A 13,393-nucleotide genomic window follows, 5' to 3' on the forward strand; every position below is an offset into this window, starting at 1 on the left:
TTCCAGGTAACTTCATCACATTTCTTGCTGGGATCTATATCAATATTGTATCTTCATAAGTAAAAGGAAATTATGAAGAGAAAAACATTAAGTCATCATAAGTTCCCAAGCATTACAGGATATATTCAGAAGTGTTCCAATTTCCTTTTAAGAAGCCTGAAGATTTTTTATGAAAGCAATTTCAGATGTGTTCTGTATGTATATGTTTGTATTGCTTGTTCTTCTCACAATAAGAAATAATTTAAGCCTGTGGCATTGATTATTTTGGACATTTCATCCGCATACATCTCAAAATCCTTGTAAAAGCTTAATGCACTTACTTGGACAGTTAAACACAAGTATCCCAGGGGAATAACTACCACTATGAATAGTGGTGAGGCAGATGTGATAACTAGAATGGTTCCAATAACTTCTAGTGTACAATTTAGCCAAGTTCGTAAGTAGTAATGGAAACGTATGTCCACTATAAATAAGTCCTGTAACAATACACAGAAGAATCAAGATTTTGTGAGTAAATTCCACTAAAATCTTCAAGAAAGCATCTTTTAGAAATTGAATCAAACTAAAATAGCTTCAATAAAAATTAGTAGGATCCCTCTGATTATAACCTAACAAAATGTATTCATATATCAATATTTGTCTAAAAGTGAAGTAGACATAATAGCTTTTAGACTACTCATGGTGTGTCAGAGAACAGGCTCAGAGTGTGCAAAGTCAAAAAGAGACAGCCTTTGCTATTTTGCTACTCAATACTATCTAACTTACATATCGGAGCATATCGGAGTGAAAAGTAGGCCAGGAATTCAAATCCTAACTTTTGTATACTCCTGTTAATAATTATAGAGGTGTCCTGAAAGATTATGAAACTCTTACTGTGCATGGTAAAGTTTTGTCAAACCCAAATATAATATTTGAGTTTCAAATATCAATTTTTAAATTTTCAGATTTTCAACTGCAAATTTCAGATATACTGCTACAAAGCAATATACACTCAATAGGGGTTTGAGCGAAACCTAAATTAACTGATATTGTGTTACACAACCACTTTTGGGTCTATTCTAGAGAACACAGCCATCAACAGTCACCGTATTTGAAGTAATTGGTAATGCATTGCAATAATCAAGTTATGAATAGAATGGGAAGTATTAAAGTCAAAGTAAACAACACTTGTTTGTGTATTAGAGGCTCCAGTTAAAACCAAAACACTACAATAATAGAAAATAATATTAAGTCTACATACCTCTGAGAATATGAATTTAATGCATCGATTTCTTTCGACAATAACATTTAATTCTGATATGCAATATACTAATGAAGAAAAATATAGTTTCGTCTGTGTTTTGGTTTGGTTTGGTTTTTTTTAATGGATCAGATGCAGGTCTGGTAAAGTCATTGCATTGCAGGAATGGTCTTTAAGGAATGGTCTCCCAATTATCTTGGATAGGGTCTATGCAACTTCTATTAATAACGTGTTTTGATGATTTTGCAATAAAATAGCTTGAGACAGATCTTTAAGTTTTTATACACTGAAACAGCTTTCTATTGCTAGATAGTACATTCACTTTGATATCTTTAATTTTTCAACAATACTAAATGGACTTAAATCACTCAAGCTTCTTTTTTATCAAATGGAAAATACACAAGAGTTTTCCTTTTACCTTTGTGAATCTATTGATGATCTGACCAACTGGATTGGTTTCAAAATGCTGTAAAGGAAGGTGTAATACATTGTCTAAAAGCTGATGATGCAATGCCCGAGAAGCAGACAGGGATCCCCTAGTGAGCACATAAGCACCACAGCAAACGAGAAGACCTTGTGAATGAAGAAATTAAAAGACATTATGAATGGTTATGGAGGGAAAGGAGGTGGAGCTTGTTTTTATCACTGTTTTCTACCACAGTGAGCAATCCAACACTCACACTTCATATCTTAGTTTTACAAAGGTACATATTTGTATCTTGTTGATACATTTTACTACTTCATAATTATGTTTTTCCTGCAGTCAATCTCTCATGCAGGCACACCACTACACATCAACACTGATTTCTTCCCTCACTGAGATGCCAACATAACTTCATTAGGTTATGCGTGGACATTTCAAGAATTCACAGAAGTATCACAAAATCGGTATTTTCTTCTACATGTCTGTATATCTCTTCTCCTCTCCCCAGGTTAAACTACTGTACCATGTTGCATACAATTCTGTTTAAAAAGCAACCAGCATTTTTTCTTCACGATTACACATTCAGGCAGATTAAACTTGGAAAATGGTGAGAAAACAGTCATAAAAGCTCATCCTTGCCTTGTGTGAATCCCAGAAGCCCATAGATACAAAGTTTATAGTTTTGTGATTGTTTCCATTCTGTGAAATCACTAACTTCTGCTGTTTCTGCAGTCCAGACGCTAAGCCATAGATTTTGTCCAATGGCTAGTGCATTTTGTCCTAAATAAGCAGCTATCGTTAGCCACATCCACCGGCACTTGAACGCTTGGAGGTATTTCAAAACAACTGACATTTTCATCTAAATATACATACATAAAATAAAAAGAACACATAAAAAAAAAAAGGAGTTATTCTCAAAATCATTATCATTGTTGAAAGGAAATACACATTATACAATGGGAATTGGATGCATTAAATTCAGCATAAATCCAAATAGTTTCTTAATTAAATCTGATAACTTCGGTGTATAAAATTGTACTGTAAAAAGGTTTCCTCTCCCACTACATTCTGCTCTTTAATGATACATATCATAGGCAATCTTGCTTGTGATACTTTTTAGTGTCAGACTTAAGGAATCTTACATATGTATATTATACAAAACAAACGAACAAAACCAAAACAAAACCCCAGCCAACTAAACAAGAGTGGGATTCCTGGGCAGTTTGTATGAAACAAATCTTAGGCTATTCATCAATGCAACTAGAAACTTTAGAACTGCCACTCTGGGCTACTGGAGCCAAGGAAATTAGTGTCAGTAGGAGAAAGTTCTCATCCTTGGTGTACATGAGGACTAACGCGGCCAAACTCAGTGAGGCCACTTGAAAGGCAGAACTGGTAGAAGCAGAATAATTTTGGGTGCCTATATCTACCACCTTGCTAGAAACATACCTTCTTCCCCTTCTACCCTCTCCATTCTTATTTTAATTAAACAGTAGCTTCCCAGGAAATTTTGACCTTCTCCACACTCTGACTTGTTCTTTACCCTTTCCTTAGCAACTTGCAGATTTTTTTTTTTTAATGGAGACTGCAGAAAGTGTGTTTCTAACATAAAACAATACTGCAGAAGCATTAACCATGCAAAATGTCTAGTCTCTGCTCCAGCACACAGATATTTAAACTTCCTGAAGGTAAAACAGACAGAATTTTTTTTAATGGAGGTAAAAGTTTTTTTAATCTCTATCTTTCTGAAGCATGCCAAACAGACTGGACCTAGATGTAATATGAAAATATAACCAGTAGCAGATCACCAAAACAGAAAATCTCAGACTACATACTTAAAATTTGGTAAAAACTTGTAAGTTTTACCTTAAATTCAGTAATGACCTGTGAGGCAAACTTAAAAAGAAACAGAAAACTGCAATTGCAAAATAATACATTTTTATAAAAACAAATGTCAAAGCCTTTTCTATTAGCGATACTTACACCACCAGTGGCAACTTTTTCTTTATTGTTAGTGAGTATTTTCCATTGATCAGAGGAAGAACTGCAAACAAGAAACACTTTCAAATCTTCTTGTGAATCATCATACAAAGAATATATCAGTTCATTCCTAAGCAAAAATGCATACTATAAAATCTTGTACATTTTCCTGTGGAGACACAAACTATCCTCAGCTGTTCTGGTTTTGTTGTTAGAATAATATTATGGTTAGAAAACAACACTTAATAAGGCCTTTTAATTTCTTGCATAATTACATGTGGATAAAGCTGAGTTTGCCCTGCATAGGTGTCAACTAGAGATAGAAGACCACCCGTTTCTGAGGCGTATAAGTGTGGTGCAACACGGGTCACAGCCCTTGTCTGGGCCTGGAATTAGGGCTTACTATTTGACACATCCTGTTCTACTACTTCTGAACCAGGGTGGTTAAGCTTAAGTGTTCTGCATTGTCTGACCTTGCTAGATTGAGTGTCTTCTATTTCATCTTTGCACTGTCTTCTACCACTGGAAATACAACACTACAGTGCTTTAGAAATTGATCTAGGGGGTCATTCAACTATTTGAGAGCCCAGAAGTTTCCATAAAGGTGGAAAAAGACAAATCAATGTTACAGGGGAAAAACAAAGAGCACAAACAACTTGTTAATACACCAAGAAGTCAAGTTGCTGCCAGGGAATTGTGGGTGCATCCACATCAGCGACTTCAGTTGGTCTTCTTAAAGTCCCCTTACTTCCTGATCAACGTACTTTGGTTGACACAGTGAAGCTGCCCATGAACTGAACTTCTTGAACTCACGCAGTGCATTAACTGGATTTCTTTTGTATAAATGAAATGAGAAGATGAGTTCCAGATACACGCTGTCCTGCTGACTGCTAACAGGCATTCAGGCTTAACCCATGTTTACACAGTGAAGCACAGTGGCACAGCCTTCAGCATTTAGGGTTGTTCTAGCAATGCATCAGTTAAGCAATGGCTATTTTTTTTTTAAATACTTACATTTTATGTTTCAGCGGTTCTCTTTGTTGAAGACTCCTGCCCTGTTGGTCCTCTTCTTTTGAAGGACTCGCTATAATGGAAAAAAAAATACAAAAATATTTTCAGTATTATACCATGAGTAGACAGGTAGAGTACAAGAATCTACAACTAAAAAATGGGGACAAAATGATGAGTGGGAATATTTTAAATTACAAGATCCTTAAGCCAACTTAGTCTTGGGACTCCTACTACACAAGACAGACATATTCATGACCAAATGCTAGAACCGTGACTGCAAGTAAATCTCTCCTGTGAGCCTAGAGTCCCTCTGGAATTCCATTCTTGCTTAGTGAAACTGTTAGTATCCCTGCAAGTATTAACACGTGCTTATCTCAAAGTATTCTTGCATCAGGGCTGGAAAATCAAAATTGCTCTTGTGTGTTAATGAAAGGAGTCAACATCTTTTTTCTTCCATGAAGGGATGTTTTCTTCTTTTTCATGTTTTATGTTATTTTTGTCAACAGATCCTTTAAGATGAAGATATGTTTCCTACATTCATCCATCCTGCTGAATGTACCTTTACTGTATAATTTGTATCACAACACATTGCATGGTGTTTCTTCTCCTCATTACTTTCTTTATTACCCTTCATGAAAAATACGTTTCCTTACTTGGCTACCTCACACTTTCATCCCAACAAAGACTGCTGCCTTTTGCAAATTTGCTGTTCTCTCCTTCCACTCTTCCCCATCAAACCCCAGGAAATATTTGGAAGTGCTGGCCCCAGTACAGGGCCCAAGTTAATAAGTGCACCAGACTGCATTGTACTTTCTACAAGCTCAATTCAGAGTTGCTAAGCTAACTGGAAACCAGCATTATAAACATTTGCAGTCAGTTATCTATTATAGAATTCTTCTGTGTCATATGGAGAGATTCCTTCTCTCAGAATTAAATAACCACAATTAATGTCCTCCGGAAGTACATTATGAAAATAGGTCAAACAGACTGCATTGTCAATGCACCTGTTTCTTTCCCACAATCCTATAGAGAACACACATTGAACAACCCATGTACAGAAGTAACTCAAATCACAATCCATGTGAATTATTTGTAAGTATGCTTTAAGGTACTATGGAGTATTTGTTTGTTTATGCTATCTGCTTTTTGGCTGGAAGTATTTCATAAGAGTACTAGAAGTTTACTTTTTTTTTTTTTCTCTCCTACAAATGGACCATATTCTCCTATTCCTGCTGTGCTCCATGATTATGTCACTAAGGTGGTGGAAATGGGAAGCAACCAATATAAAACAGGATATAAACACTGACACTGCAAGATTAATTTGAAATGCCCATAAATTACTTGTTGGGCGATAAATCCTTAGCAGAATCAGGGAACTTTACCAGGTAATTAATACAGTATGTAAAAGCAGAAAACACCTGGGTAAGGCAGCTTTGCCATCCATTCATTACTTAAAAGAGTAAGCCATTTGATGTCAAGACATTAAAGCCTGATTTTTTTTTCAGTTTATAACCTATTAATTCTATACCAAAATGTAGACAGAAATGCTTTACATTTTCCAGCAATTTTTCTATTCAGTTCCAGGAAGAGGAGGAATATTTTGAGAAGCTTGAGTGAAAAGAAAAATACTAAGCAAACACAGCATACAAATTTTCTCACCTTTCATTGGCGTTGTCTCTTCACTTGTATGCTCTGCACTGAAGACTCGAGTAAGCTCCACAAAATTAGCTCTCTTTGAAATGAGTTCTTGGTAGGTCCCCATTTGACTTATTCTGCCCTCTTCCATTATTATTATAAGATCAGCGTGAGGCAGGACTGTTAAGTTATGGGTCACCAATATACGAGTCTAAAACACAATGTTTTCCATTTCACCATATAAATACAAAGCTTAAATGAAATGTAGACATTATATTATGATAGCTGGAATGATATAATGGAACTTTTCTGGGATTTTGCTCATTTGTCTACTTTATTATTATTGTTATTTATTGCCTACCTTACTACATCACTCTTTTAATCGCTGATTGTAATGACAAACTCTATGCTCATACCTACTTGCTATTGTACTTACCTGTTTCTTAATGTGCATCTTTTGGTCAGGAATGGTATAGATGAGGTTGTAAATAGAAGAGGTAGATATTGTAGCTTTTAATATCCTACATGTAGTTTGATAGTCTAAATTTTTAAACCTGCTTACAAGTCTAACGTTACTAGAGTTCTTTCTTCTGCCAGATAGTTATAGCCCCTGGAGCAGGTAAATGAAGAAAAGAGAGAAGGGAGAGAGGGAAAGACATTTGTTTCATAGTAAGTAACATATTAATAAGAGTATTTCATAACAACACATGCGTTTTGCAGGCATCAGACAGTGGGAATAATCTACAAATCCATAACACTGATGTTTTTTACAAGCTTTCTTACCTTCACACATGAGCAGTTTTTAAAAAGGAGAACCTATTCCTTTTGATTCCACTTTCCCCTAGGAATTTCTTCATTCAAAAGAAGCCTTTCTTTCTATAACCTATACTGGATACAACCTTTTTACTGCAGTAAGGTATCAAGAGGGACCACAACGGGCTCCACCCTGTCTTCTATATGCTGATCACAGCACTCCTCAAAAAACACCGGTAAAGAAGAAATGAGCAAATATTATATGCATCTTTCACACTCCCAGGTCAGGCCAGCTCTCAATCTTTTTTACAGTTTATCCTTTGTGTACCCAATGCGCTTCAAATTGGCACAATCAGCTGTGCTTTTTATCTAGCCTCTTCATTCATAATAATTTTAACCAACACACTAGGTGAGCTTTTGCAGAATGACTGGAACTTCAACTCTGTTGCATTGTACAAAGCAGTTCATCTCCAAATTGAAAATAAACCACTGTATTTTACCTTGCTTCTTAGGAGACCTGAAGGTCCAATTATCTTCTCAAAAAGATGTTTCCCAACATGTACATCTACAGCAGACAGGGGGTCGTCCAGAAGATACAAGTCAGCATTGCTGTACAAAGCTCTAGCGAGACTCACTCTCTGCTTCTGCCCCCCACTTATATTGACACCCTAAGAAAAGAAAGCAAAAATAATCCACATTTAAATATGAAATACTAAACACCAGCATAGCACAGTCAGTCTCAGCATTATTTTTTTCAGATAATCAAAGTAAATTTTATACTAGATATGAAAATAGGAAGGTAACATTTGAATTTTCAAGCAATTAGAACAAAGTTTGGGCTCTGTTGATTAATTTCCCACTCCAAAATGGGCAAATGCGAGGTACTTCATAAAATTAAGAAATAAATTTTATTTACAATTATACAGGCATTTTTACAGTATAGAAAAAAACCCTGGAGAACCAGAGAGGGCTGACTTAAACTTCTGTACAGAAAAGAGCCAATCTAAAAATTAATAAGCATTCAGATCTTCAACAGAAGTTAAATTCAAAGTAAGTAAGATAAGGAGGTGGGCTAGATGTACTTGGCAGAGGACTGACTAGTCTTCAGTGTAAATTATCAAATAGATAATATATAAACACATAAAAGCCATAACTTATTGCATAATTTCTGACACCTCCAATTCTCACCCTTTCTCCAATTTCTGTTTGGTCTCCATTCGGTAACTGTTCCAAATCTGGCAGTAAAGCACAAGACTCTAAAACAAGTTCATAATATGGCCTATTTAGATTTGTACCAAAGAGAATGTTTTCCTGTAAAGTGTCATTTTGAATCCAAGCTTGCTGAGAAACGTATGCCACTGAACCCTAAAAAGAATTGAAAACAATTTTTTACTTGGGCTTTCTGAACATAAAAAATAGCATTTAAAAATACATTTGAAATTCCAGCTTGACCTCAAAGTAACCAGTAATTACTTCAAACACTTGAGCATTATTAAACTGTACAAATTTTGACTAAGTCAGGTAAAAAAAACAATCTGTTGAATATTCCAGTATAACAACTTGCCTGTAATTATTCTTATAAATAATTATTACTTTGAATAAAACTGACAGAGCTGGGACATATATTGAGGAAAGTCTTTCAGGGAAATGGCTCAGTACAACTAGGCATCCATTGTAAGATTTATACCTAGCAAAATGGGTCTGTATTAGGTATATATCAAAATACAATTTGATTGTTTGTCTTTTTACATAACATATTGTGAAGTGTGTCAGACATTAGAAATTAGGCACAGGAATGATAACTGGAAATGCTCCTAGATCTTTTCTTACATTAAGCTACATGCCCCGTGAAAACACAGTAATTTTACAACAAATAGATAGTATGGATACACTTGTTGGGTGTATGCCTTCCTTATTAGATTCTACACAGCTGATATTTTTCCCATTAATTACTACTCTCAGATTTGGAACACCTCAACCTTGGATTCCTCCTCCATCCCCCAACACTGACAGGATACTGTCCTACATTTCCACGGGAGTGGATTCTTTTTCAACACTTATTTTCAAGGCCAAGACATCTGTTTACCATTGCCACAACCACTTGGAACTGAACTTATCCATTGATCTTTACTGGCTCAAGCACTGTAGTCTCTTATCAGAGAGACTTCCTCCATATCTTCCTCCAAACAAAAAAAGCTTCCCTAAACTCTATTCTGTGATGGGGATTTTCAGTGGTCTATGTAACTACAAGACAAGTTAGGATGCAGGGTATCTTATCACTAGGAGAGACAGCACCTTAATTTAATCTCTGCTGAAAGTTCAATTTTTTCCTCTATTTCTGTATCCTGTATCTTCTCTATACAAAAGCCATTGCAAGAAAGATTATCATCTTCTAGACCAGTCTATAACTGCTCCAAGTGAGTCATGTTTGTCCAGCTGTTCAAAACCAGCAACCATTACATGTTTAGGGTCGATATATGACTTAAACACTGATGATTTTTGCACTGAATTATACAGATTATATAAAAATGAAAACAGTTTTGCAATCACTTAGGTTAAAAACAAAGAAAAACTGTTACACTCTTAACAAAGTGTCACTGTGTTCCTTTTCTTTGAAGATTTAAGAAGCTGGAGCTACTCTTGCCAGTATTTCTACAACCATAAATAGTTGAGGAGGAAAAACTTCACTTTCAAAAGCAGATCTGCTTAATTTAGGTATTGAGGAGTGGGCAGGGCAGGGGGACACAGACAGACAATCTTACTCTTCTCTGAACTGTTCCTTCAAGTTTCTCCATTTCTCCAAGAACAGCAGAAAGAAAAGATGACTTTCCCGATCCAACCTGTCCCACAACGGCAACTAAAGAGCCTTCAGGAATGCTGACACTCAAGCTGGAAATATTGATAGAGACAAATTATTTATCCTCTTTGTAAGTACTCCATCATGTATGGGTTCGGTCACTGTAAGAAAGAAATACTTTATTTTACCCTGAAAATGATAAGAAATCAGAACTTCAGTTTGCACACCTTTTGACTATGTACCATTCAGAAAGTTGCATTAATGACTTCAAGTAAAAATGTATACGTCTGGAAGTTAAGAGGTTGTGCTTTGATCCGGTCACAAAGAAATCAAATGGGAAACAGTCTAACCAATAACTGGTCTTATCATATTCTTCTCAGGCCTGTGGTTCATGTTTTGTCTTAATCTGACAATCAACTGCTAGACTTCTCATGTAACACCTACTGTAGCCAATGTGTGATCCCTCTTAAGGAAAAAAATAGCTTTTTGGGTAAATAAAAGATGACCTTCATAATCTGCATATTTTGCTGTCAAAATAAATACAACATGTACGCAAACTTAAAGGCATATATGGAGAGCCATTTGCTGTACCCATACTCTATGCTATCTGGATCTAAGTGTGTTCTTGATTTCTAAAATAAGCATAGTACCTTCAGACTGGAGCTTGGAGCACAAATGAGGTAGAGAAAACGGTACCCAGAGACCATACCAGACTTTAATGAAGTTTGTATATGATGCTGAAGGCAGCTCATACCTGGACAAGATATTTCAGGCTGTGGTGGCTGAGATGTGGATGTTCAATGCCACGTTATGGGAATTGATACCCCCAGCCCTGAGAGGAACAGGGTAGGCAGTGTGGTGAGAGGGTTAGACGAAGTGGGCCGTAACCTCTTAAATTGTCTTTGTAAAATTTAACAGCTTTATAGAGCTTATCAAATAGGTTCTTCATTCCATTCCAAGGCTTGGTCATTGCATTTCCTTACTACTCCTCCAATGTATTCCCTGCATACCAGTTTAAGCATAGCTGAATCTACATCTAAGAAATACCTTGTAAATGAATGACAAACAAAAAGAGGGGTGTTTTCAAGGAAGGGAGACCACTGTGAGAAAAACAAATTTTTCATTTGTTCTTTCCAAAGGAAGCCACAGCCCAATTTTAAGATCAATATCCAACGCAAGGCTGCATAAACTGCTTTTGCTTACTTGTCAGCAATATAAAATGCTACAACAACAAAAGTGCATATTGCCAGTTAAAGCTCCCCAAAATGCAATTCATGAAAAACTGATGTTGCAGTTAAATCTCCCTTGTGCAAACTGAGGCGAGAAGTGGTAAGAAAGAAGGGATGGAGAAGGAATGGAGAAGGAATGAAGAAGGAATGAAGAAGGAATGAAGAAGGAATGAAGAAGGAATGAAGAAGGAATGAAGAAGGAATGAAGAGCATGGGTTTCCCATAGCACTTACACAGCGCTATGTTGGGGAACATGCACTTTACGTGGTTCCTCTTGGAGTATCAGGGAAACTAGGTCAGATTTGGCTTTCCAGAGCACACTGATCACATGGGACACCCTGGAAACAATAATTTATCTTCTTTTTGGTGTGTAACATCATGAACCAGTCTGAATTGGAATACATTAAACATGAACAAATCTCTATAGGCATCACATTCTGCCAAAGGAGCTCATAAAAATAACTAAGAAATATCTTACTTTTTTAAGACTGGCAGGCCATTCTTTTCCCAGCGGAAAGAAGCACCAATAAACTCAACAGCATGATCTGCTGAAGTAAAGAAAAAGAGCAATGAGTTGCTAATACACCCCCTTAGTTGAGTTCCTTAATGATCATCCATATAAACTCATTACCAATTACAAATTAATAACTACTGCTTACTTCCATTGTAGTTTGTATTGACATCCTCAGGGTTAAGATCATCAGCACACAGAAAATCCTCTAAACGGCTCACAGAAACCTTAGTCTGCAAGATTAACATATATATACAATATTTATAACACGCCTGTGCTCCCTAAATATTTAGATAATATTTTTAAAGTTCTAGATAATATGAAAAGACATATTCTTATGTCTTATTTGAAGAAAGGCAAAAGAGGTGTTTAGATATTTTTAAATTATTTTCCTTAAAGTGCTAAACAATCTAAAATCACAAATAAGTATATTTTTTTCCTGAGAATCTAGTGATTGGATATTATAAAGTAACAGAGCATGCCAGATATGAATGTCTGGTTCCTCTGACTCAACTAGTTTGCTTTCATAAACTTGTGGTGAAAATACTTTAGCTTTTTTTTTGTTTTAAGAAATAGTTCACAGTAACTCTCTCTTCATATAATGAAGACAACATTTTATCGTGTGTGCGTCATGAGATGTCCACTGTGTTGTGAAGAAGTGAGATGCTAACCATAAATGAAATCAAATCGGGATGATTAGCTGCTCACTGTGGCCCCCTTCCTTACAAAAAGCTGAGCTGTGTTCAAGCTTTGACACAGTACATTCACGAGTAGCTCATATAATATACCCGTAACAGACTCTTAAAAGCTAGAAGTTCTCAACTCATATGGTAACCATTAGGACTGAAGGCTGCTGATACGGTATTCTCAGCAGCTCTACTCCTTTTTTTTTCTGCTTCCTTCAGGGGTGACTGGACAAAAACAGTATTGTAGAGTCCACAATGGGTCTCCTCTACTTGGTACCAAGGGCTCCAAAATAGAACAATGACTGATTTAAACACGTGAAGCCAAAATTGTTCATACTTTATCTTTGGTGGACTGTGAAGAAGAGAAGTTGAGAGAGCAGGAGAAGATGAGTCTAGTCCACCAAAGGAAGAAAAGTGACAAACAGAAAGCTTGGTCACAATTAGACGCAATACATCCTTTAAACAGCCTTCATGCTTCTCAATCCATAAAATTATTGTGCAGTTTCATCTCAATAAAATGTAACTTAAAATAATTAAATTACTTAGTCATTCCTAGAAGTAGATGAAACATGAAAGAGTATAAGCATCAGCCTTTTATAACAATTGTTCATAATGTGTTTACCTGGGCTACAGCAGAGATCACGGATGGTAAATCAAACAAAGGCAGTCGCAAAATATTAAATAAAGAAATAGATGTAAAAACCTTAGTGGCTGTTAAAACATTCTCTTTGTCCAGATGAAAGAAGACTCCAAATGTAGCCAATGATACCTTATACATAAATAAATAATAATAAAAAAAAATTAAAAAGAGAAAAAAAAATATCCAAAAGCAAAATTGCATTATAGCTAAAATTTATACACAGATACTATTTTCGTTTGGTTTTCAAAAGTGTAGGATCCCATTTCTGCTCTTGTATAAATGGGGACTTTGCAACTGCTGCAGATGGAAATTATTGCATATCTGCAATACGGATTGCAGAAATACTACAGTTTTAGTAAGCAAAACACGTGACTACTGTGTTTGCCCCGACACATGAAACTATATCAAATAACTTTACCATCTCAGGAATTGATTCCTTAATTTTGCAAACACTCAAACATCATGTTTCAAGAAAATCACTTTAAAA

The 13,393-nt window shown here is 35.8% G+C and overlaps 1 protein-coding gene across 9 annotated transcripts in view; it reads right to left on the bottom strand.

Annotated features, from left to right (window-relative positions):
* The window catches only part of LOC102093877 (multidrug resistance-associated protein 1-like), a 41,771-nt gene that overhangs the window by 10,889 nt on the left and 17,489 nt on the right, over positions 1 to 13,393 (bottom strand). For 5 of the 9 annotated variants that reach the window (XM_065064153.1, XM_021299866.2, XM_021299871.2 and 2 more), the window contains 12 exons: positions 12,889 to 13,035; positions 11,729 to 11,813; positions 11,548 to 11,617; positions 9,806 to 9,932; positions 8,232 to 8,408; positions 7,544 to 7,711; positions 6,315 to 6,501; positions 4,659 to 4,728; positions 3,648 to 3,708; positions 2,304 to 2,523; positions 1,659 to 1,813; positions 321 to 476 (listed from right to left, as the gene is read on the bottom strand). In XM_065064153.1, coding sequence (XP_064920225.1) covers positions 321 to 476; positions 1,659 to 1,813; positions 2,304 to 2,523; positions 3,648 to 3,708; positions 4,659 to 4,728; positions 6,315 to 6,501; positions 7,544 to 7,711; positions 8,232 to 8,408; positions 9,806 to 9,932; positions 11,548 to 11,617; positions 11,729 to 11,813; positions 12,889 to 13,035 — 1,623 coding nt within the window. The remainder of the gene's footprint in view (positions 1 to 320; positions 477 to 1,658; positions 1,814 to 2,303; positions 2,524 to 3,647; positions 3,709 to 4,658; positions 4,729 to 6,314; positions 6,502 to 7,543; positions 7,712 to 8,231; positions 8,409 to 9,805; positions 9,933 to 11,547; positions 11,618 to 11,728; positions 11,814 to 12,888; positions 13,036 to 13,393) is intronic. The other 4 variants (XM_065064154.1, XM_065064150.1, XM_065064157.1 and 1 more) reach the window with 4 other exon arrangements.

The sequence above is a fragment of the Columba livia genome, chromosome 1, assembly GCF_036013475.1.
Source record: "Columba livia isolate bColLiv1 breed racing homer chromosome 1, bColLiv1.pat.W.v2, whole genome shotgun sequence".
Classification (NCBI taxonomy): Eukaryota; Metazoa; Chordata; class Aves; order Columbiformes; family Columbidae; genus Columba; species Columba livia.